This window comes from Suricata suricatta, chromosome 6 (genome assembly GCF_006229205.1).
Source record: "Suricata suricatta isolate VVHF042 chromosome 6, meerkat_22Aug2017_6uvM2_HiC, whole genome shotgun sequence".
Classification (NCBI taxonomy): domain Eukaryota; kingdom Metazoa; phylum Chordata; class Mammalia; order Carnivora; family Herpestidae; genus Suricata; species Suricata suricatta.
Window position 1 is genome coordinate 85158319 of NC_043705.1, and position 25804 is coordinate 85184122.

Here is a 25804-nt window from a genome sequence, read left to right on the forward strand (position 1 = left end):
CCGCCGCCCGTCCGGGCCCCGGCCGAGCGGGCTCCGTGCGCGCTGCGCCCCCAGAGGGTCCCGCCAAGCGTCCGCCTGGCCTCTTCCGCGCGCTGCTGCAGAGTGTGCGCCGCCCGCGGTGCTGCTCCCGAGCTGGACCCACGGCAGAGTGATCTCCCCTTTTATACGCCCGGGTTTCCAACCTTTTCAGGTTCCCTTTTTGACCCCAAGCTCCTAGAAAGGATCCCCTCGACCGGCGGGAGGGCTCCGAGGGGCGGGCAGCCTCTAGGGCCTCCTCATCCTTTTCTTTCCTGCCTCCTCCCCTGCCAACCACACAAATGAACCCTCACTACCCAGCCCCCTCGTGGTCATGAGACCGCGAACCCAGCCCTGACACCGCCCCTGTCCTCTTACAGCTCTCAGCTCCACTCCCTCCCCATCACGCTGGGTGACCTCGAGGACCTGCTCAGCAGGCCCAGCCCTGAGAGCTGAGGCAGGCTCCTGAGATGTCCAGATTGGTAGGCTAAAGTCTTCAGTGGCTGCCCGGTCCCCAGAACAGGAGAGACTGTACAAAAGCTCCGAGTGTGCAAGGACTGTGTGTGAGTTCCTGAGTGCGCAGGGCGCCAAATGTGAGGCCCCTGAAAGAGAGTGAGTGTGTGTCCATGCAGTGGGCTGGCCCCCATGGCCCGGGCATGTCTTGCATGCTGGTAGTCGTCCCCACTTCCTGTTTCCCTTTCACCCGGCCCAGCCCCCAGCCCTATCTCCACCCTCACTGGACACTCTTCACCATTCCTGACAGGGGGAAGGCAGCTGCAGGGGTGCCCTGGGGTCGGGGGCACATTTGTAAGAGTCTCAGAAAGGTCAGAGGCTCTCAGACAAGTCTGGGAATCACAGACAGAAGCTCATGGAAGGTCTTGGTCCCAGGCAGCCTGACAGCTGGTCTTGGGTATTGGGGGCAAGACGGAGAGCTCATTCTACAATCAGTTGTCCTTTAAAGGCTGCCCTCTCCCACCCCTCATCCCCCCTGTGCTGTGAGCCCCATAAGTCCCTTGTGACCACTCAATCCCCTTCCCCCCCCCCCTCCAGCCACAGTTTTTGGCTACAAACTGTCACAATATACATTGGTAATAAAAGTTTCCCCCAACTGTTGTCAGCTGTGATTGGCTACAGCAGAAGGGGGCAGAGCAGCATGATATATTGTTGTATTGGGGGGTGGTGTCATTTGGGGGTGACAAGACCTCTTCCAAGGTGCAACAGAAGATAGGGGCCCTGTGTGGGGCTCTGCAGCAAGGGTCCTGTGGCAGTGACATCATAGATCTGTGGTGTCCAGGCCAGCATTGGTGAAGGAGAGCCCCTTTTGCTGTCCATCTGTGTCCATCTTCCTTCCTGACAGGATCACACTCAGGGGCTCTGTGTCCAGCTCCATCGGGCTGTGTAGGGGCTCCTTCTGTGGGGAGAAGGAGGCAAGGTGTGAAGGCAGAGACAAGATGGGGTGATTTTCTCCATCCTTAGCGGAGTGGGTGGGCCTTCAAGCCCATGACAGATGGCTCCTTTACAGGGGTCCCACCCATTCCTTCTGAGGGCCTCAGTTTCCTGGCTGTGTCCCAGAGGTGGCCACAGCCACTCGTGGTGCAGATGCACTCAGGTGAAGTGGTGGGCCTGGGGAGCGGAGGGGGGGGGGGTTCTACTTTGGCCCTTGCACCGATCCACAGACATAGGAGCCCTCTGGCGTTCTTCCCAATCCTGAATAATAGCAGGTCCTGTGTCCTGTGCCAAGGAGCCAGTCCTGTCTGCTTCCTGCCACCTGCATCTTAAGGCAGGCACCGTGCTGGGTACAGTCCATCCATGACCTAAGTACCCACAGAGAGTACTCCCTGAGGGAGGGATCATGTACCCCAGTTTAGAGATGGCTGAGGCTCAGAGGAACTGCATGGCCAGGAACAGGCAGAGTAGGGTTGGGATCGCTGGTTGTGTTGGCTCTAAAGCATGTCCATTGCTGCCTCTCATTGCATTTGGCATCTCCTTCTGCCACCCTCAAATGGACACAGCCCAACCAGGGTCCCACCTGCAGTTCACGATGGCACACAGTCTCTAACTGGCTCTAATTGAACCAACTCTATTGAACAAATGGTGGCACTGCTGATTATTCGAGCCTACCTTCTCTCCTCTACTAGATCATGTTCACCTCTGGATTGCTTCCCCACACCCTGCCAGCTTTCATATAAAGGGTATAAACAGAGGAAACCAGATTTTTTAGCACTTGCTTCAAGCCAGGTGGTGTTTTATACACACTTAAACTTCATCCTCACAAAGTCCTGTATGGTAAGTGTTCCGATCCCCATTTACAGATGAGAAAACTGAGAACTAGAAGGAAGTTGCCCACCCAGAGTCACAGTGAATGAGAAGAGCAAGGAATGGACCCCATTCCAAACCCATGGGGCTTCCCAGTAACTGGTACATGGAGATGCCCATGTCATCAGCAGCTCCTTCAGCTCTGTTCCTGAACCCCACCCCTTCAGAGAAGGACCCCAAGTCAGAAGCCCTAGGCACCAACTTATCCCCCATCTTGCCTTGATATCCTGCTTGTCCTTTTCCAGGTCCACAGAGTTGTCATCCAGGGAATTGAGGCTGTGGGGGAGATGATGGGGCTCAGGTAGTTAGCAGCCCTAGTCCCCCCTGTCTGTGGCCAAGAACCACCATTCACCAGCATCACCACCATCGTCTCTATCACCGTCACCAACATCACCTCCACGACCATCTCCACCACCATCACCACAACGACCATCTGCATATCCACCATCGTCACCATCACCACCATCTCCACCATTACCTCCACCACCAACACCACTTCTCCCACTATCACCACCACCACCATAACCACTACCACCACCATCATCACCACCTCTACCACCATCACCACTCCCACTGACCAGCCTGGCTGTGTGGGCCACTGCTCACCTCATGTGGTCTAGGTCACTGGAGGAGGATTGGGACTCAAAGTTCAGATCCTTGGTGGGGAGGTTCAGCATAGGGTTGGCCCTGGATGGAAGGCCTATGTAAGCAGCTGTGAGCCTCAGACACCACATGGGGCCTCTTACACACCATTCGACCCCCACTCACCGCTCAGTGGTATACATGTTAGTCCCAGGGATGGCAGAGGCTGAGGGCATCACCCCTGCTGCTGTCCTCCGGGCCTCTTTGGCAGCCTTCATAGCCCGAAGCTTCCGGTGGTAGCTGTGGAGAATCAGGAGGAGGTGAGGCACTTCTTTCCCTGCACACCCACTGTGTGCGTAGTGCAGGCCCTGAGAGTGTAACTTAACAACAGCCCTGGCAGCTGAGAGCGTTAGCTCCATTTACAGAGGGTACAAGTAGGAGGCAGAGATAGGATATGATTTGCCAAAGGCCACAGCTGGCCAGTGGCAAGACCTGGAGTCAAATCCAGAGGTGGCTGCTGACTCCAAATATATTGGAAAGGGAAAATGAAGCAGCATCTATTAAATGGATAGTATATGCCAGACATCTCACTGGTTGCAAGATGCACACTGCTTCCTTGTGTGCTTTGAGGAATCTAGTGCTGTGCTCATTCTGCAGATGAGGAAATTGAGGCTTAGGGAGGGAGAGATGACCTGTCCAAGTTGTCACGGCAGGTCTCTGGGGATTAAATACAGATATACCAGATGCCTAAACCCAAGCTCTTTCTACCCACCATATGTCTCAGATGGTGGGAAAGGCGGGGTTGAAGATGGAAGGGGTGATGGGAGCGATACCTCTTCCGGGTACACACAAGGGCCACAGTCATGATCATGATGACCAGCAGCAAAGCCACTCCCAGTCCTATGATGACACTGCTGAGCAGCTTTGGCAGGTCTGACTCCTGGCTCTCCTGGGAGCCCTGGAGAAGAAGCACAAGGGAGGTTGGGGGTTGGCCTCCCCCTCCCAGTGCCCCCATCACCTCCACCATGCTGACTCACCAGCACCACCAGCCCCAGCTGCAGCAGCCACATCAGTGAGTCCTGGTCGTTCCGGATCATCCTGGCCACAGAGTCCCACTCAGGCCCGAGGGACATTGGCATCCCCCAGGCTTCCCGCTCACCCTCCTGCCAGCCCCAAGGGCAGCCCCACTCACACACTCAGCTCATCAAGTGTCAGGGCGGACCCATTCGAGAAGACAAAATAGGCATCGAGGTAGGAACGGCCTCGGGCTCTGAAATGCGGCAGGGGTGAAAAGTGAAGAACCCAGAACCACCCAGCAGGCCCCTCATGCTGCTGCTGCTTGTCCTCACTCCAACCACTGGGGCTGCGGGCACTCACCGAGCCGTGGATTGTATGTCCTGAATGCTCACAACGTAGATAGTAGTCCTGGTGGCCTGAACGAGGGCCCTATAAGGGAGCAGATGTCACAGAGGCATGGAAAAGGGGCCTTAGTACAGGCCTGTGGCCAGTGAAATTAGGAATTGTGTTAATTAGAAAGGGGCATCTTCTCTGGACAGCTTCATTGGCTAAGCAGGTAACACCTCTGTGCAAATCAGACAAGGCAGCCCCTTCCTCTGGGGCTGGGTTTATGAGTTAGCAAGCAGAATGCCCTTGTGCAATGCACAGCCTTCACAACTGTACATGGCATCACTATTTAGACCTCTCTTTACCCAGCCAACCCTAGGCTTCTAGAAACACTGAGAAAGGAAGTGCCGGCACAAGTACTGGATCAAAGGGACAAACTCAAGGGTAGGTCAGGGGCAGAATTGACATACATTCCATTCAGGTCCTGTCAGGGACCAGACCCCCAGGCCCTGTTCTTCCCCACAGCCCCCTCTGGGTGCCCCAGACCTACGCTGTAATCTCTTTTATGTTGGCGCCCACTTCCTCCTTGTTCCTGGAGAACTGCAACCTCACACGGTAACTTTGGTCCACAGTGAAAAGCTACAGGAGGAAGGCATGGGGAAGATGAGGCACTAGGGACCTGGTAGCAGGCAAAGAGTACTGGGGACTAGAGGCAGGGCCAGACACTGACATTCAGGGTGATATGGGCTTCCTGAGCAGGATCCACAGAAGGTCTGTCCTGGGCCTGGACTGTCACTTGGTAGGTGCCTTGGAGAGTGGAGTCAAGGTTGGTCACCAGCCTATTGAAGTTGGAAGAGCAGAGCTCAGTCTTGAAACCCAACCGAAGTCCTCTGGAGCCTACTTATATGCCTGCCAGGATGGGGATTCACTGTCTCGAGCCTCCCTTGGCTCCCCCCCCACACCCGGGGGCTGCCACAGTTACTCAATGTTGCCAATGAACACGTTGGCCTCCAGTGAGGTGGAGACCCGGAAGAAGCCCTGGAAAGGGGTCGTGGTCCCATCCTTGGCGATGAAATCCACTTGGACAATGGAGAACAGGATGCCCCCATTGTCCCCTGAGTCATTGTCTTTGGCCTAAGAGAAAGAGGGGGCAACACCTGGGGGCCAGGCCAGGCACCCTTCTCCCTGCCCCACCCCCAGCAGGAATTGGCAGCTAGATGACCTGGGAGTCTGGTCCCATTATCTCCAGCAGCTTTCTCCAGGCCACCTCAACTAAGCAAACATTTTAAGCAATGTGCTTGCTCTGGAAATCCAGGTTTTAACAAGTCCCTGCTTCTGGACCCCTAACTCAGCAGATCTCTGCCCAAAGCCCTTCCCGTATGGGAAATCCTGCCCTGCTTCCCCACCCACTGCCATACACACACACACACACACACACACACACACACACACACACGCACGCACGCACGCACAGGCAAACGCAGAGGGACACTCAAATTTCCTGAGCACCTACTATGGCCAGGCACCTTCCTTTAGATCCCTCATTTCAGTATTTACTGACATTGATACAAATTCCCCTAACAGGCCATGAAAGAGGGTGCTCACATTTTTGTGAGGTGAGAGCACAAACATTTGTATTCATTCTATTGCCTTTTAGAGAAAAATATACCAGCATACAGAGCCATGAGCCTACAGTTCAGAATGAGGCCAAAACTGGTGTTTACATTGCAAAAAAGAGCCAATTTAAAGAAAATGGTTCAAAGTTATGGCCAGACTCGTGACATTGGAATCCAATTGCCTGAAGATTTGAAGACTCTTTAAGGCTTGAAAGAACTTGGAGAGGGAGAATTACTGTCCCTATTTTGTGAGAAGAAACCGTAGGTCCGAGAGAGACCCTGTGCCACTGAAGGCCCAGCTCTAAGTAGGGACGGTCAGAACCATCCGTCTCCAACACCTCTGCGCTTTCCACGGCACAGGGACTGGTGCAGGCACACCCCACCTCTCTTAACCCCCAGAGGTTACTGCCAGGACCTGCCTGCTTCTTGTCCTGGAGGGAAACTGAGCTCCAGAAAGGCAGGCAGCTCCCCGGCTCAGCAAGAGACCCGGCCAGCCCCAGTCCCCAGGGCGGTGTGGGAGGCCTCACCCTCCCGCGAGGCACGGCCAGCACTGTCTAACAAACACATCCACGTCCAACACCATAAAACACTGAAAGCGCTTTTATAATTTTACTCTGAAAATTACTTATCTACAAGGAGCTCATTTAATTTACAGCTGCTATGATTTCTCTGTCTTACTTGAGAATTCTGGTCTAGTGAAAAAAATCTAGCCTGCAAATGGTTTTTATGGCCATGAAATTTTTATAAAAATCAAATAACAATTAATGGCGTTTAATCATATCAATCAGGCAAGTGTTCATTTCCGTCCTGGGGTTTTCTTTTCGTGGGCTGCAGCCAACAACTTTCCTATCTAGTGTTAAAGCATTTTGGGGGCAACTGAATGGCCCTAAGGCCTTGGTCCTATGTCTCCTGGGGCTAACATGATGGGCAAAGGCAGGAGCCAAGGACTTACCTGGACAGAAGCCACCTGCTGATTGGGTACCACAAGTTCTGGGATGATAACTGCAGATGTGGACAAGAAAGGGTCAGTGGAGTCGGGCCTGTGCCCATTCCCCCGAGCTTTCCCTCAATGTCTTTACCACCAGAAACCCCCATTACAATGGCCTCCAACCCATTAATTAGCAGCTCATCCCTGGGAAACTGAGGCCTGGAGAGGGATGGACTGGCCCAGGGTCGGATACCAGTTGAGGCAGAGCTGGGGTTAAAACTCAGGTCTCCCCTCCTTTTGAAACCCAGGGAGTGAGGCAGGTTTGGAGACCTGTCTTTCTTTCTAAGGGCCCACTTGGGGCCTGAGGAGGGTCTGTGGGAGCTGCCCAAAGGTAATTCTGGCAGAGTATGGAGGGAAAAGCTGGCTGCTTACCAAAAGTCTTATTGTCAGGCAGAAAATAGGGGGCATTGTCATTCGTGTCCTCTATGGTGATGGAGAGGCTTCCTAGAGCAACAAGGTTGGCTGGTTCTCATCTCTAGGCAAAGGCCTGACCCAGAAAGCCTGGGTCTCAGCCATGCTCCCCACTGTCTCCCTCCCACGCATCGCCCATGTTCAGCCCCCTCCCCTGCTCCTGACCTGGGCTATACTGGCCATTGTGTATCCTCCCCATACCTCAGAGAGGGTAAACAAGAGGTCCAAGGTCATCCAGCAAGAGCATCAGGCCAGGATTGAGCCAAGCCCGGGTATGTCCCACCTGACCCCAACATTGTCCTGACACTTGTTAGCTGTGTAAGCTAGGTGACTGAGCTGACCCCTGTGTGCTTCAGTTTCCCCATTTATAAAATTAGCCAGGGATCACCTACCCTCTTGGATCGTGCAGGAGTGACCTAAGCAAATGTTTATAAGGGGCTTGGCATAGCTCTTGACTGTAGTAAGATCTCCAAGTATGCTAGCTGTTGATGTAGTTATTATTGCTAGCATAATCAAAGCTGGGGTATGCACACTCTGAAGCGTGTTCCTTCCTTTACACTGCCTCACAGAATAATAGCACTCATTACATGCTTGCCCTGTGCCAGGTGCTGCACTAAACACTTTACATGCCTGTTCCCTCTTAATCTGTACAGCCAACCTACTACCCAAGTCCATTTGACAGATGGGAAGACTGAGGCTTAAAGATGTGTCACAACCTTCCCTGTGACACAGCTGATAAGGGCTGGAGCCAGAACTCGAGCCCTGATCTTGTAGGTCCCAGCCCATGGCCCCTATGCCACAGCCTGCCAGGCCACCTCACCATTGTCACTGTAGGCCTGGAAGTGGAGGTCCGTTGTGAGGTCACAGGCCCGCACCACTAGTGTGACCAGGTCACAGGTCTCATAGTCAATGGCCTCACTCTGACTGATGAACACAGAGCCATTGGCCAGCACTGAGAACCAGCCATGGCACAGGCTGCCCACGTTGACCCCGACCTTGGTGCAGACGACGTTCACAAGCTGTACCTCCAGCTGGGCCATGGTATCCACGTCATGGGCAACCACCTGAGCCACCTGGCCATGCTGCGAGCCATTCTCGGCCACACGGATGCCCCGGAGTGAGGCTGGGTCCAGTGTGGGCCTTTCATCATTCACATCCTCCACAGTCACAAGGACTTCTGCTGTGGCCTCTCTCCCCTGGGGGTCTGGGTTCTCGGCACTTGCTGTCAGATTGAAGGAAGCCTGTGTCTCGTAGTCCAGACTCACATCCGAGGGCAGCCAGATGTGGCCCTCTGCCCACCCAGCCTCCAGCACCACTCCTCGGAGCACGAAGTTGTTGGCACCACTCCCTGACAGACTGAAGCTGATGCGGTTGTTGGCTTCCGTCTGATCTGCATCCCAGGCCTTCAGCACGCCCACCAGCTCTCCTGTGGGTGAGGGCAGAGTTCACAGGGACCCCTGGCCCCACCATTGGAGGCTTCGTCTGCTCTCGCCTCCCTCAACTGCACCCTGGGAGGGGTCAGATGCCTCGCTGGGCCCCAGACCCAGTGCCTGGCCTGATCCAGGAAGGACTTACCTGGGTCCCTCTCCTTCACCGAGAAGGAATAGATAGACTGGTTGAAGATGGGCAGATTGTCATTGATGTCCTGTGGGGAGAGGCAGTTCTGAGCCCAGGGACCCAGGAGCACCCACAGTTCAGCCTCCCCAGAGCCCATGTGAGAAGTTGTGCTTCCTCTGACCCAAGGCACAGGCTGTCAGCATCTCCTCAGAGATCACTGTCCGCTTTGCAGATGAGAAAAGGGCCTTTAGGAGGATGGAACTAGCATAGAGCACGCATGTGGGGCTCACAGCCCTGTCGCAGGACCTCTGAAATTAGTCATACAATTTCAGGGGGCCCCACCTCCTTCTTGTTTCTCTGACCACAGCTCAGAGCCATCTTAGATCCTGCTTTCCAGAAGGGTGGTTGAGTATCCCCTCCAGTGTCCCTGCTGGCCCAGCTCGACTCCCCATCTCTTGGATTTATCATGTTGGCACCAACCCCACTGTTTCCACAAAGGCCCTTGCAGCCCAAGCTTTCCCTTGTCATGTCTTTTCTCCTGTCCCTCCTGCCCTCAGCCGACCCCAGGACACTTGCTCCTGATCAGGCAGAGCTGAGTTCAGGGCACCTGCCAGGGCTTGGACCTGGTCCCGCCCCCAGATGCCCACTGTTTTCTGTTCTCACTTTCCTTCTCTGGCCCCAGCCACTCACACCTCCAGATACTGCCGCTGTTGTCACAGCACAGGGCCACCTCTCCCTGCTGCTTTTTTCCTAAACACTGGTGCACACTGAGGGCATGCCCTTGGCTTTTCTAGCCCTTCCCCGGGGTGGCCCACAAGTGTCTGCTTTTGCTTTCAGCTTTTTCTAAAGAATGGTTCAACAGACATCTTTGAGAACAAAACTATCTCTCTCCCCCTTAACTAGATGTATTTTCTGGTGGCAATTTCCCAGAATGGCATTACTGGCTGGATGCACATGGCCAGCTGCATCCGAAGTCACAGGGGTGGCTAAGAGCACAGCTCTGAGTCAAATCCAGCTCCACCTCTGCTTCACGTGTGACTTTGACTTCTCTGGGCCTCAATGTCTTCATTCATCAAGATGGGTCGTAGTCCCCACTCTAGGGGCCGTTATGAGGACTAGTTCATGAGTGTGAAAGGAGCGACTTGCTCAGTTAATGCAATTAACTGCTAATGCGAGGACAGCTGAACAAGCTGGCAAGTCCTAATTTGGCTTCTGTTCCTCCATTTTCCCTGAGGTCTCACTTGGATCCTTGTGGAAAAGCAGTGCATCCCAACCCAGTGGGACCCAGGGCTGCTCTGTGGGACCGGGTGGGCTGTGCACTGCACAGACCTAGGAGGCGCCAAACACATCATGGACATTGTAGAGGTGCATGTTTGTCACAATACTTTTCTAGAGGAGGGTGCCCTGTGTGGGGGGGGGGGTGGCCTTAAAACCAGAAAGACTGGGTTCAAAACCCGATTCTGAGACCCTAGGCAAGCTACACAACCTCTGTGCCTCAGTTTCTTGATCAATAAAATGGTAATAATCACCCCTACATTGCAGAGGCAGGTGTGAAATAAACCCTATAAATGCTGATTTTCATCCCTTCTGTTTACCCTGGCACGGTGGTGAGGAGATAGGAGAGTTTCAGGTAGAACTTCGTGAAAGATAATTAGAGCCAATACAATAAGCAGTTCCTGCCTTGTCTGCAGCAGAAACATTCCAAGAGCCCTAGCAGATGCCTGAAACCACAGATGGTACCGAACCCTACATGTACTATGTTTTTTCCTGTACATTCATACCTATGGTAGAGTTCAATATATAAATTAGGCACAGAAAGAGATTAACAACAATAGCTGATAATAAAATAGAACAGTTGTAACAATATACTGTGATAACAGAGAATGCGAATGCGATCTCTTTCTCTCTCACAATATGCTTTTGCCCTGTACTCATCCTTCTTCCTGTGAGGATGGCATGAAGGGAGGTGGATGATGTGGGCATCGTGACGTGGTGTTAGGTTGCTACTGACCTCCTGATGATATGATCTGTCAGAAGGGGGATCATCTGTTTTGGGGACACTATTGACTGAGGGTAACTGGAATAGAGGGAAGCGAAACCATGGATAAGGGGGCAAACTGATTTCACTGAGCACCTTCCTTGGCTCAGGCGCTCTTCAAAGCCCTTTCCATTTGCTAACTCACTTTATGTTGTTTTTATCACCATTTTATAGATGAGGAACTTGAAGGCACAGGGAGTTTGAGTGCCCAAGGCCACACAACTGAGCCAGAATTCTAACCTAGGCAGCCTGGTTCCAGAACTTTCTTGCTCACCATACTGCAAAGGGCAGAAATGTGACTCAAGTTGGAGGGGTGGGGGTGCTGGCCATCTGCTATGAGCTCCCAAACATAGGGCCCGCCCCGGCACCCCTCCTACGGCCGAGCCAGGCCTTACCTCCACGGTGATGGTAATATTGACCTCAGTGCTGAGGACAGGCACACCACAGTCAGCCACAAGCACGGTCAGCACGATTCGGCCCCCCAGGGAAGGCTCAATGGCTTCTCGGTCCAGGGGCCCCAGGTTTCTGAGGATCCCTTCATCAGGGTCCACTGAGAAATTGTGGCTGTAGGGGCCAGGCAGCAGGCTGAAATGCAGGTGGCTGTTGTTGGTGTCTGGCTGGTCGCTGTCATGAGCCTGTGTGGATAACCAGTATTGGGGCATCAGCTCTCAGATCCTCCCCAGCCCCTCTCTTGCAGCCTGGCCTCCCCCTTCAGCACTGGCACACAAGGGCAATAATTGGGCCCCAAGTCAGTGGGACGCTGGCCAATCTCTCAGCTTCAGTCTCCCATCAGAGAAGATCAACAGCTTGTAAGAGTTCTGAGGTTTTAAGCTACTGATGTCAATCATTTGTCTCACAGATATTTACTGCATACCTACCACGTGCCGGCCCTGTTCTAGGCACTGGGCAAGCACGGAGCCATGATCAAGACAGTCCCCTCATGAAGCTGAAATTCTAGTGGAGAAGGGGCATGGGGGAGTATGTTATAGCTATTCAAAACTGAAAATCAGGGGCGCCTGGGTGGCTCAGTCAGCTGAGCATCTGACTTCAGCGCAGGTCATAGTCTCACAGTTTGTGGGTTCAAGCCCTGCATCGGGCTCTATGCTGACAGCTCAGAGCCTGGATCCTGCTTCAGATTCTGTGTCTCCCTCTCTCTGCCCCTCCCCCACTGGCACTGCCTCCCTCTCTCTCTCCCTCTCTCTCTCTCAAAAATAAATAACATTAAAAAAATTTTAAAAAAACAAAATTTAAAAACAAACAAGAATAAAATAAGTGTGAAGTCCCACAAGATTCTGATTTTCCCACAATGACTACTTCAGCGCTGTGGTGTTTTTTTTTTTCCAAACCGTTGATTCACCACCCAATTCACGTGTGTATGTGTGCATGTTTCTGTCCTGTCAGGGTCCTGATCATGTGCCCGGGTTGCCTTTGGGGTGATCCAGCATGGAGAATGCAACAGGTTCCTTCAGGCCTTGGCACATGCCTCCCACTCACCCTGAATGCCTTCTATACCTCTCCGCCTGACTCCAGGCCAGGCTGGTGATTGCCCTGGGCCTCCACATCCCCTGTGCATGAGTGACAGCCCCAAGTGACAGCCCTGGATGACTCTCTGGGCCCCTCCCCCTAACTGAGAGTCACCTGCAAGAAGTATGGTGGATTCATCTGAGAGGATCTGGGGCCCAGCAAAAGGGGCTTTGCATCCAGAGCTGGGCTAATTCTGACTTGGAAGCAAGTCTTCTTCCTTGCCCATCCCCCACCTTCAGCTCTTTCATCTCAGTTCCACTGGGAGCTTGGTTATTAAATGCCTCCTGTACAGACAGCCAGAGAGGTTTTTTCCAGAAGCCTGACCCTGTCTGTTCACCCCTCCGCACTTTTAATTTCGGCCAGTTAATTCACCAAGTGCCTCTCGGGGCTCATGCTGGGCACTGTGGTTACAGTAGCAGATCTGGAATGCTCCTCCCCCAAGGAGCTCACAGAGCAGAGTGAGAAGTTATCAGGGAAAAAGAAGAAAAGACTTGGGTTTCAGGACAGAGAAGTCAGCTCTGGCTCCAGGTCTGCCCTTCCTGGCTGTGCAAGCCCAAGAGAGTCACTCAACTTCTCTGAGCCTCATTTTTCTCCTTCTGTGAAATGGAGATCATTACAGCATCTGCTTCACAAGTCAGAGGTGGGAATGTACCCTGGAATCCACACAGCCCCAGAAATATAGGAGTGTTCTGTGGCCACATGATTGTCATTCTGAGCACCTGGTTTCTTCCCCGCTTCTTACAAGACCCCGTTTCAGATGACTTAGGGGAGATGCTTGTCTCTGATATTTCTTTGGAACCAACAGTGCGTTTTTATCTCATAGACTGTGAACCTGGCCACTGATATTTCCTGTTTTGCATTGGCCATCAAGAAACTCTGAATTTTCAGCCCACTCCTAGCAACTGTGTGGCTCTGGGTTCTGACTGTACCTTTGTGGCCATTAGCAATACCATCCTTATCTTCTCTTTTTCCTTATTTCTCCCATTTTTTATCTTACTTTTAATCAAAGTCACCTCAAATCCTTTTTGGAACAAAACAGGGGCTGAAATTAAAAAGAGCAATATGTTTTTGAGAGTTTGCTCTATGCTAGGCTTTGTGCTGAGCACTTTGAATGCATTATCTCATTATTCTCTAGTGACCACGATTCTCCTCACTTTCCAAAGGGGAGGCAGAGGCCCATAGAGGCTGATTAACTTTCTCAAGATCACAGAGGAGTCCATATTCCAACTCAGGGCTGCCCTGACTATAGAGCCAGGCTGGGTCTCTCACCCCTGTGCCCCCCCCCCCACCAGGTCCCAGCCACTCGCACCTGGATGGGCACAAAGACATTGCCCTGCTCCTCCTGGACGAAGATGTTGTAGGAGCCACTGACCACAGGCGGATGGTCGTTGACATCCAGCAGGGTGATGTGCAGGGTGGTGGAGGCCGACAGGTTCCCGCCATCTGTGGCCTGCAGCGTGAGGTCGTACACCGCCTGCTTCTCGCGGTCCAGCAACTTGCTGTTCGTCACTGTCACTGTCCCTGATTCTGGATCCACCCCAAAGATGTCTGCCCTGTGCCAGGTGGCCAGAGTGAGCAAACAAAACTATAGTATGCCCAGTTAAATTTGGATTTCAGATAAGCGATGACAAGTATTTTAATATGTCCCATGCAATATTTCCAATCCCCTTATACTGAACAAATTATTTGTTGTTTATCTGAAATTGAAATGTAACTGGGCACCCTATATTTTACCCACCTACTCTAGCCCCACTGTGAGGCAGAGAGGCAGGCCCGGGCCCCTCACCCTCCTGCCCCCGCCCATGCTGGGACCTTACCCATTCCCTGGCAGTAGGCTGTAGGTGATGCGGCCCCCTTCACCCGTGTCGGGGTCGAAGGCCTGTGAATAGAGAGATAGACAATGAGACATTGTTTGGAAATGTCACTCCCTGTCAGCTGTACAACTGATGGGGACAGGGCTGTCCTGCCTCTTGACACGAAGGGAGAACCCCAGCACACTCAGATTCACAAATAGACACCCCACACACATGTGTATACCCTGGCTGGGGGCTGACGACATCTTGTGATACAGAGACACGGGCAGGGTCACAGTCCCCAGGTCTGCCCTTCTCCAAGTCTCTCCTAGCCCGGCCCACTCACATCCCTGTCACTCACGTGGATGCTGTCGGTGACCACAGTGCCATCTGGACTGTTCTCCAAGACACTGAGGTTGTACAGGCTGTGGGGGAATGTGGGCCTCTGGTCATTAATATCTCTAATATGGATGGTCACCAGGGCGGTGGAGGAGTTCCCACTGGCTGAATCAGTGGCCAGGACCTGAGGACAAGGGAGAGCATTAGGACCAGACCGCCCACGGACCGCACCCCCCGGCACCCCAGAGCACCCCTCACCTGCACCAGCATCACTGTCCGCTTCTCGTAGTCCACGAGGGTGGGAGCTCTCACAAGCACCTGCACATCCACCGAGCCCGCAGCCCGCTCAGGGGAGACACTGAAGGCTTCGGCATCAGGGCCCCTCATGGACAGCAGGAAGGTGCCATTGCTGCCCTGTACAGATGAGCATATAGTAGAGCAGAGACCCCACCTCCTGCAATGCACCAACCTGCATCTTTCCCATAATCCTTGTCCTGCCTCAGGAAGCCCAGCCTTCTGAAGTCCCACTGGAGGGGAGTGGGGCGGGACTCTCAAAACTTCCCCAGGGTGGCAAGAGGGCCCTGGGGAAGCTGGGTTCTACATTCTCCATCGGAATAAGACATCTCCAGCGGCCTTGGCTCCTGGCTTGGGCTGGAGAGACAGAGCCTGCACACACTCCCTTCACTCGCAAGAGACATTACTGAGTCTTCCTTACCAGCCCCCACTCACCATGCTCTAAACATGCTCCACCACCCATCCGGGCACCAAATACCAGCAATGCCAACATCACCCCATTACCCACACCACGCTCCATTCTACACCCCTTCCACTCCACTCGACACCAACCGCCAACTCAACACATCTACCCACCTGCCACCACCCAATACCATCCCCCCTCCACATTTTGTTCTGACTCAATACCACCAAATCCTACCAAACACCATCCATAGGTGTTCATTGCTCAATACCACCCACTCAATATCCACCTCCACTTAAGAATACTCTCTGACTTAGCACTCACTCAGACCATTCTGTGCTCAACACTACCACATCTGCCAATATCTAGTACGACCCCAACACCCCTCAACTTCACCAAGTACCCATCACCACTCCCTCCTCAACACCCCTGAAAACTACACTCCATTCAACATTACCCAGTGTCTAATACTAACCTCCGCTCAATGATGGCTTTCTTTTCACCACCCCCTAGCATTGCCCTGAGCACACAACTACCAATCAGCATAACATAACCCACATTTCCAAGTATCACCCAATAACTCCAATCTTCTACCACTGTTCATGATCAGCACCACCATCAGCCACCACTCGCCTCCCCACCTGGCACCTAAGTACCGGGTTCTCTGGGTCACTCCCCCCCCCCCTCCCCCAGCCATCTCCCGCCATCACCCTCACCCAACCACCCCTTGTCTGAGTGCACCTGCCTTGTCTGGGTCATACACCACCATGGTGAGGTTCTCGATGGGGATGCGGGTGGAGGCATGCTCATCGACGTAGCCAGTGAAGTTGACTTGGGCGTCTTGGGGAGTGAAGGTGCAGGCTGGGAGGCTGCAGTTGTAAAACTCGGGTTTGTGATCATTGACATCTGTCACCCTCAGTGTGACCCATATGCTCACCTTGGCCTCCTGCCCGTAGATGTTGTGGTGCCTCTCGGTGGCCTGGGAGCAGAGCAGAGGCCAAAGGGCAGCAATCAGAGAACAAATGCTCAGAGAGAGTGGAGATTCAAGGCCAGAAGCTGAGAGTTGGGATGCAAAAGGGGCAGTGGACCCCCTCACTCACCGTGACCTGCACCTTCACCTCTTCATCCTCCTCCAGCAGCTGCTCTCGGTCCAGGGAACCGCTGACCATGATCACCCCATCTGACCCGATATCAAATAAGCCGGGCCTCGTGGAGTCTAGTGAGAGGCAGTAGGAGCTGCTGCTTCCAGTGGCCCTGGCAGAGCCCCCAGCCCTCCCCCAGCCTGGGAATACCCCCATTCTCACTGGAAATGCTGTAGATCACCAGGTCATTGATGCCTTTGTCACCATCCACAGCCTCCACTTTCAGCACTGAGGTCCCCTGTGCAGAGAACCACCTGATTCAGTGGCCCAGACCCCTTCCCTGCCTGGTGTGTCCACCCAGACCCCTCCTGGTCCTCTAGCATACCTGGGGTACATCCTCAGCCACAGAGGCCGAGTAAAACTCCCTGACAAATTGGGGGTCCAAGTCTGGCTGGTCAACCACATAGATGGACAGGAAGACAGGTGAGGAGCACTGGGTGATCATGCTGTTGTTGTACATGCCGCCTGAGTCCTATGGGGAGACAGGTCTCTGTGAGCCTGGGCCTTAGGTCATGGCACCCCTCCGTCTGTGCCCCCACTCACACAGGCCACCAGCTTCAGCTGATAGAAGGCACTTTTGTTGTTGTAGCTGAGGCTGCCGTTGAGGATGATGGAGCCATTGGGCAAGATCCTGAAGAGGTGCTGGTTATCTCCAGTGCTAGGGATGACCTAAGACAGAGCACACTCAGGCCAGACTCCCCTGTGAGAGACCTGGGTTCACATCCTGGCTCTGCTCTTGACCAGCTCTACCATCCTTACCAGATCACATAACCCTCTAAGTCTCAGTTTTCACCTCCAGGAAATTAGCTCAGATATTTTGTCAGAGGGTTGAGAGTAGGGTCAAATGAGGTTAGGTATGTGCTAGGCACATCATAGACACTCAGTTAACAGGAGCTATAGCTAGCAAACCTGTCTTCAGGAGAACTGAGGACACACTCCCTTGGACAAGACACTGTACCTCTCCAATCAGCCACTGGGTGGTGTGATGTGAACTCAGCAAAGGCCCAGACAGGGCCCTGGGCAAGAGGGTAGGAAGGAGGGTCCTGTTCACAGCAGGCACCCCCCTTAGATAGCTCGGCCAAGTGAGGTCCAGCAGGGGCCAGCAAAAGGTTTGGGGGCCCGGGCTGGGCCACCACAAAGACACTGTCCTCACACCAACACTCAAGGTTCTTACAGGTTGTGTGGGAGATGCTGCCCCCTGGTGGCCATGAGGAAAAGTGGGGCCCATACGCCCACAGGACTTGCCCATGCTCACCTCCTGTATGGAGTACACCACGGCTCCTGCATACCCCGTGTCCGGATCCTCGGCCACCACAGAGAACACCAGGGAACCGACTGGCAGGGTCTGTAATGAGGAACTCCAACCCCTCCATAACTGAGCATTCATTTCCCCTCCCTGAGCTTCAGTGTCCCCAACTGTAGCACAAGGATAATAACATATTCCAGAGCCTGAAACCTAGTGTTTCCCTTTTCTTCCCACCTGTGCTGGGGCTTTGGAGACAACGGGGGGGGGGGGGGGGGGGGGGGGGGGGGGGGGGGGGGGGGGGGGGGGGGGGGGGGGGGGGGGGGGGGGGGAGGGCAGGTTGCCCCCTCTTCCTCTCCTCAACACCTCAGTTGGGTTCTGATTTGCAGAGGCCCTCAGGAAAAGATGAACAATCATTCAGGAACCCAGGATGTGTCACTCCCCGGCTCAAACATCCCATGGGCTTTCTGTAGCCTATAGCAGTACATTCCAGACAGCACCCTGCAAAGCTGGAAGGTTCTTTAGGGAGGCCCTTGCTTCCTGTGACCTGTCCACAGCTTCACTATTTCCACAAAATGGCCAAAGTGATTTTTGGAAAATCATGAATCAGACCACATCACTCTTGTGCTAAAAATTCTCTAACGGTTTTCTGGCCAGAATAAGGTCCAGACTGCCTCTGCGGCCCTCTGAGGTCAGGTCACTGCCCACCTCTCTGACCTCACCTCCTCCGCACCTTCTACCTTCCACTCACACCCACTTCCGGTCTATGCCTAGAACACTCCACATTCATTCCCAGCTCAGAGCCTTAGAATCTGCTGTTCCCCTGCCTGGAACATCCTTTTCCTGGAGCATCCCATGGTTGGCTCCATCTTGCCATGTAGGTCTTTCTTTGCTCAGATGTCACGTACTCAGAGAAGTCTTTCCTGGCCACTCAACCTAAACCTGCCCCCTTCCTGGTCACTTTCTTTCACTTTGCCCTGTTTCATGCTCTTCATAGAACTTAACATTATCTAAAATAATCCTGCTTATATAATGTTTCACTGATTATTATCGGTACTCTTCATTAGAATGTGAGTTACTGAGGGTGGTGACCAGATCTGTCTTATTTACCAGATATTCTCAGCACCAAGTACAGCACCTGGTACATAGTAGGTGCTCCATCACAGTCTGTCAAATGGCTGCCTGGATTTCACTGGTCTTATGACTGGCCTAGTATGGGGCCCAATACCTCATACATCTTCAAAGCCACATGGTAATGAAGATCTAGAGGTGATATTGTGTTTGCTGCTCAGGGACCGTTGGGGAACCTCCTCCCACGCAGGCAATTCAAGTGGGACTGTCCTCCCTTGCTAGAAGTGAGGGATCATGTGCAAACCTAGACAATCAGAGCATTCCATACCTCTAGGTTGATGGGCACATGACCCAAAATGAGCCAATGAGAGTCAGCTCTGGAGTTTTGGCCAGGACCATGGAGAAAGAGACAGTCTATATTTAAGTTGCAAAGCCTAGAGCTGCAGAGAACACTTTAATCACAAGAGAGAATGGCCCTCTGGCCCAAAGATGGGGAAAACAAGAGAAGCAGAGCTGAGAACTGGAAAGATATCTCTTCTTGATCACATGGTTTGAGTACCTGGATCCAGCCATGCCTGAAGTTAGTGTACCTCTAAATTTTTCAGGTACATGAAAAAATCAATTCCTTTTTTAAAAAACATTTGCTTTCATAACTGAAACCATTCTAATCCAGTCTGACTGATGGCAACATGTTGCTGTGACTATTGTTCATGGGGATATATTCCCCTGAATTTGGTTCCTGCAGCTGCCCCTTCTAAGAGGGTCTCCCCCCACACACATCCTGGACCCTCTGCTGGCTGTCTCTTATTCTTTGCACTCCAAGAACTTCTGGGATGCCTTCATCTCACACACACACACACACATTGAGGCAGATGTTACCTCACTGATGTTGGTGGAGAAGTCAGTATTCAGGAAAACGGGAGCATTGTCGTTTCTATCCTCCACAATCACCTGCATTTCCTTTTGCACCTGCAAGTAGGAAGCCCAGGTGAGTCTGGAAAATGTGAGCACTTGAGAAAACAAAGGGAGCAGTGTCTGGGTTGGGAGTGCAAGCTGACTTCACTTCTCAGGTGGTTAGGTAATATTTGGGGTAATCTTGTATTTGATACAACTTCAAACACCAGAAAAGTGGCAAGTATAGTACAAACAACTCCCAATACTCTTCTTCTAGATTTACCCATTGTTTGATTTCTCACTATGTGTTTCTCACTCTCCTTGTGAACCATCTCAGTAAGTTGCAGACATATTTAGGTCATTTTAAAAACATCTAAAATGTGCCTATTATAGGAATGTTCATTTTTTCTTGTTGGCCATAATTTGAAGCTGTGGACAAACAGTCTATCACACATAATGCTAACACATTATGGTATGTCCCCAGACTGGAAAATACCACAAGGAATGGGGGAGCTCGTGAGAGACATGAGCAGCCATATATATGTGGCTTCCTATAGGGTCACCCAAGGGACTTAAGCTTTAGTTGCAACTTTTGAGATGTTTACGAATATATCCAAGTCATTAAAATGATTTTTTAAATGGGCAGAGTTTGGGGAATATGTCATGAAGACAAAATCCTCCATGTTCACAGACATGAGGCACAGTGGTATAAGTGTGTTATTTAGAAATATGAGCACTGATACCAACCTGTTCAGCCAAGGGAGTTGAAAGTGATCACCTCAAAAGAGCTAAGGAAGGGAGTTATTCAGCACTTGTCTTTTATTACATTTATATTAATATAAACTGATATAATTCATGTTATACTTATAATATAAACAGCATATTTATATAATTAAAGTAAATTAATAATAATACTAAAATCATGGTAATATCATGTGACCCCAAATGGACAAGTATAATTTGGATGAAAATAAACACCAAATTCAGGTTTTGTTAGCTAGGGCCCTCCCTGGTTGCTTAAGGTAGGGGACACAGTCATGAGTGGGCCTTGGGCCCCTGCTCTCTGACCCCGGACCGCCCTGCCCTCCCCGCCCCCCTGCCAACTCACTGGGTTGTTGTGACGGTCACTCACGGAGATATTGATGGAGAAAAAGTAGAGCCTCTGCAGGGGGCAGAGAGGAGAGACCCCAAGGTGGGCCCTGCTCAGGGTGGGAGCACAGGCAGGGCCCCCACCTCCCCGCCCCCTCACGGGGCCTTCCCAGGCTGCTTGCCCTTTACCTCATAGTCCAGAGGGCTGGCCAGCTTCACTTCCCCAGTGGTTGGGGTTACAGTGAAGAAGTAGGCATACTGGCCACTAATCCCATAGGTCAGAGTGTCCTGGTCCTGGTCCCGAGCTACCAACCAGAAGGCCTCGGCACCTGAAGGTGGGACAGAGAAAGCCCACAGTCCATAGTCACCTCTTTCAGCACTGGCCTAGCTGAGCTGGGCTGGGGGCCTATCTCCTCTGTGTGCAGAAGTCTGGGACCTCCCAGCCTCCAGGGCTCTGGCCGCTGTGTTCATAAACATCAGGTTTGGCTATTGTACCCACTCCGTGGCCTTTTGATAACAGCATGCCCATTTCCTCTAGGGTAAGACCCCCATCTGCGCTGGGCACGGCAGGGCGGGCTGTTATCCAGGCATCTCCTTTTCCCTTGGCCCTGGGATTGCCTCCCTGGGGTTTGTTGAGAAAAGACCGAAGATGACTGGAATGGCAGTATCTAGCTGCCACAGCTGGGTGCATCCTAGCACAAGGACTTCTGGGGTCCCTCTGCAGGGGCTGGGCCTCCTCTAAGCCTTTCCTTCACCTGAGACTTTGCCCAGAGCCTGCCAGAAACACCGTCTGCTCAAATGAGCATCTACTGCTGGCCTCCAGGAGCCCCAGCCCCTCCACTGGGCCTCCCTCCAGAGGGCACGTCCCTGGGCAGAGCAGGGGCTTGCAGACAGCGGGGGACTTGAACATCACAAGGCCTTCAACTCTGCAGACCTAAAGGATTAGAGAGTCATCAAACCCTGCTCCAGGACCTCACCTCCCTTATCACATCCAACCTCTGCTCAGCCACCTCCAGCGTCAAAATGTACTCTCCCCTCAGCCACCCCCTGCCATTGTTGGACAACTGTCCATGGGCAAGGGCTTTCTCCATGTCACCAAAATGTCTTTCCCTATAGCACCCACTCACAGGTCCCCAAAGGCCACAAGGTGCAGTGCCCCCGGGCCCATGCTACTTGCAGGGGACCCGCAAGAATATTTAATTTCTGTCATAAAATGTAACTTTAATATGTTTTTCTAGAGCAAGGGGCTCACAAAGGCAAAAGTGCCACATGGCTCAGTGCCCATTGTGAGGGCCCCAGGGGACCAGTCCTCCTCTTTTGCCCATGACAGCTTTTCAGGGACAAGCTCATTAGGGTGCCCCGGAGTCTGCTTTCTCAGCTCCTCCCACGACTTCTGGGAAAGCTGGGTTACGGTCCCCCCCACCAAAAGCCCCCTCTTGTGACAACAGTGAGTGTCCTGACTCATGCTGCAGTCTCCTCCCTTCTTCTCAAACCTTCAGTAGAGGCTGGAACTGGCTGGAGGGGACCAGGGACTGGCCGGGGAGAGGGAGGAAGGAGCAAGAGATGAGCCTCAAGTTTCAAAAGAGAGCCACACCAGGGACCTCTGGCACCAGAGTGGGGATGCAAGCTGTTGTGCTTAAGACATTAAAGCCTTGCCCAAGAGCATGCAGATCTTGAAGGCGTTTGGGTTGTAATATCTGTGACGTTTGTTTGAAGGTATGAATGTGTTTTATCTGTGACCAAACAGCTATGAAAATATATGTAAATATCACTCATGTTTATACACTACTTCTCTGTTGTACAAGGAGCATCTACAGATATCCAATAGATGGACCCCAGCCTAGCCTTCCAGGGGACATTGTGTCATCTCACAGTGAAATGAGACTACTACCTCCCTTATCCTGGGGATTAAATCTTTACTAATATAACCCTAAATAGATCTTGCTGTCCTGGCAACCACATCCAAATGCATGTGGCCTTCGTGCCTGCAAAGTCCATCCCCATCCTTCCTTCAGATCTGGGTATCTGAATCCCAGGGCAGACTCTGGGTTTCACTTTCTTGGATGCAGTCTCTTGTGTAGCAATTCTGGTGCTACAACAAAGACTGTGGCTTGTCCCCAAAGAGTTATATTTGTCCTTTCCCTCAGGGTAAGAGAAGCCCGGATTTTGAGCTGGTTACAATGGCCAACCAGATTAAAGACCTCATTTTCCAGGTTCTCTTGCAGCTAGGTTGGATATGATGCTAAAATCTGTGTGTGTGGAGTCTGGAGCCTGTCCTTATGAGAAAGGGCCGAACTCACGTTGCCCCTTCCTCCTCTGGCTGCCTGGAATAGGGTGAGGCACATGTCCTCTTGGACCATGTGGCTGAGGGCTGCACCTGAGGGAAGGCAGAGTCTGAAGATGGAAGAAGGGTGCGTGATACCAGGAGCGTAGAGTAGGGAACAGCCTACTGTTGTGATGGAACAGAACCCCAGACAGCCCTGGACTTGTTGCTGTAGATGGCTGTATGAGAGAATTATAAACCTTGACCTTGTTTACACCTTGGCTATTTGGGGTCTGTAATGCACAGCTGAGTCTATATCCCAATGGAAACAATCATCTTTTGTTTCTGCTTCTCCAATCCACCTCCTGCTGGGAATTTGGTATTCAGTTCCTATGACTTCCTCCAAAATGATATTCCCCAAATGTCATCCCCTCTTGTACACGGCCACGATCTTTACCACATCCAAATATCTCATTATTTATGATCCTTTCTTTAATCCACTTACCATCTCATGCAAGTACATTTACTTTAAAAGCAAGCTTTAGATTGTGCCTGTAAATAGAAATCCATTTCACTTGCCATAAATGGAAAGTAACTCTACAAACAAAGGCAATAAAAATAAAGCACACTTATTAACTTCTGGCGAGAAGCATGTGAAAGGCTCTGAGCCTGAACCCACTCTCTGTTTCAGGGTTAAAAGCAGGGAGTGGAGGGAGGTTGGCAGGTGGGAGAGGTGGACGAGAAAGAGGTGTCTCAAGTGGATCCTTCCTCCCTGAGGAAATCAGAAACACCCAAAAGTGATGGGAAACAGGAGGAATGTTCTCATGGGGTGTCTTGGTTACTTGATGTTGTATGAGGGCTCCTGACACAAAAGCGGAAGAGGAGAGAAGAAATTTCTGGAAGACTGCCATTAGGCCACCTTTGCCCCTTGATGAGCCATGAAGCTGCAAGGATGGGGAGCTGGCCCCTAAGGGAGGCCCTGGCACCCTCTTTGGGTAAGGGTTTGGCACAGTCTTTGCACAGGGATGGTCACTCACCCACTGGTAGGTCCTCAGGCAAGCTCACTATTGTCATGTTTTCTGAGAATACTGGGGCCATGTTGGCTGCCACTGTAGGAACATAGAGCACTGGAATACCCAGAGGTCCTTGCAAAACCCGACCCCCACCGCCCCCCCTGGGGGCCCACACCAATCTCAGCCTTCAGCCCAGCTCACCCACCAGGGCCCATTGCTCCCCAGGCCTCCCCAGGGCAGCCAAGCATGTGGCTGGGTTGTAGGAGCTGGGAGTTTGCTGATGATACAGTGCCCCTTCCTTCTGGAAGGTCCTGCTAAGGATCACCAGGTTAATGCTACTCTGACAGGGGAGGGGAGGCACCCACCTGACACCACAAGGGTAGGAAACAGGAGGCAGGACAGCCGGAGCCATGCCATCATGTCTGGAAGGACCTAGGAGAAGAGGTGTCAGGGAAAGGGCACCTGTGTCCATGCCACCCTCCCTTTGGTGGACCCCCATGTGTCTGGGTCTGACCCAGGCCCACCCACCACTACCACTCAGCAGTTCTCCTTCAGGGCCTCTATCACCCTCTGCCCATTTTCCAGATGCTCCTGGGTAGGAGGAATTTGGGGGGACCCAGAGGGGTGGGCAAGTAGCTGAGCCTGGTCCAGAATTCCATTCTGAGAATGGCTCTGAACTCGACTCTAGAATTCAGTGTCAACTGTGTAGCGGGTTCTGCTGCAAGCAAATTATACATGTGCTCTTGATATTCCTGCAACTAGGAGGTGGCTGTGAGAATAAGGGGCTTTCCTGAGGCCACACGAGGAATCAATGACAAAACTGTGCTCTGAACACAGGACTTTTGGGGGCGCCTGGGTGGCTCAGTTGGTTGAGCATCCAGCTCTTGATTTCAGCTCAGGTCATGATCCCAAGGCCGTGGGATTGAGCTCTGTCCAGCATGGAGTCTTCTTAAGATTCTCTCTCTCTCTCCCTCTGCCCCTCTTCCCTGCTCATGCTCTCTTGCTCTCACTCTCTCTCTCTCTCTCTCTCTCAAATAAAAGAAAATTAAAATTAAACAAAAACTGAACACAAGACTTTGGTCTCCAGAATTCAGTCCCTCAACCACTAGACTACCTGCCTATTTGAAGTGTGTACATGAATAGCAATCTTCAAAATCAGGTGCCTCAGGAGGGACTGTGACGTATCCAGAAAATCCAAAGACTCTGTGGTTGGGCAAGGTCCTTTTTCCTACTTGCTGACACATTTAGTAGCTGCCTTTTCAGCCTTTCTCAAAGTGTGCTCTGCGGAACACTGCTCATATAAGATGGCTTACAGCCGGAGGGTTCCCTGGTCAAGTCAGTTTGGGAAGGATTCCAAAACTATGGGAGAGCCAAGAGAAAAATAACCTCAATCTGTGGCTGATTCCAAAAGATGAGACCCTCCTAAGGGGAGAGAAAAAGACAAGGGAGAGAGAATGGCTTCCAGAGCTGATCCCTGATAATAAAAGAGCATCAAAACCCAGAAGTCCTCTCCCTCACACCACCCAGCCCTCCCAAGTTCCCACCTCAGGGATACCCCCATTTGCCCAGGCCACCCTGACTCCCCTTTACTGGAGTATCCCACATCCAATCCAGGAGAACCCTGCATTTTTCTCCATCCCACAGAGGCCACACTCACAGGCGCCTTCCCCCTTGGCCTGGCTCAGCCCTCCTCCAGGCCTCCCTCCTCTCAGTCTCTATTCCAGTCCGCTCAGCTCAAGTAATCCTTCCTTGTCCCCTCTGAAGACCTCCCTCTGCTGTTCAAAAGCCATCGGTGGCTCCCCATTGCCTGAGTCCAAACTGCATAAAAGGGCTTCCACAGACCATCCATGCCTGCCTGCCATCTTCCAT

General features: G+C 52.4%; 2 protein-coding genes across 2 annotated transcripts in view; one reads left to right on the top strand and one right to left on the bottom strand.

Moving 5' to 3' along the window:
* Positions 1-1174, top strand: part of GPRIN1 (G protein regulated inducer of neurite outgrowth 1) — a 10798-nt gene extending 9624 nt beyond the window's left edge. The window contains exon 4 of the mRNA XM_029941242.1: positions 9-1174. Coding sequence (XP_029797102.1) covers positions 9-152 — 144 coding nt within the window. The 3' untranslated portion in view covers positions 153-1174. The remainder of the gene's footprint in view (positions 1-8) is intronic.
* Positions 1105-24028, bottom strand: CDHR2 (cadherin related family member 2). Its single transcript, XM_029942800.1, has 30 exons — positions 23960-24028; positions 20849-20988; positions 20679-20732; positions 19556-19645; positions 17618-17707; positions 16906-17031; positions 16688-16834; positions 16525-16600; positions 16321-16436; positions 15966-16199; positions 14782-14937; positions 14546-14707; positions 14209-14270; positions 13701-13944; positions 11263-11502; positions 8848-8917; positions 8093-8698; positions 7234-7305; positions 6826-6875; positions 5240-5391; positions 4988-5096; positions 4808-4896; positions 4291-4359; positions 4106-4183; positions 3951-4011; positions 3747-3871; positions 3100-3213; positions 2938-3018; positions 2550-2607; positions 1105-1426 (listed from the first exon to the last, which is right to left on the bottom strand). The coding sequence occupies exons 1-30, from the start codon at positions 24018-24020 to the stop codon at positions 1289-1291; spliced, it is 3870 nt and encodes a 1289-aa protein (XP_029798660.1). The 5' UTR covers positions 24021-24028; the 3' UTR covers positions 1105-1288.
* Positions 24029-25804: the final 1776 nt, after the last annotated feature.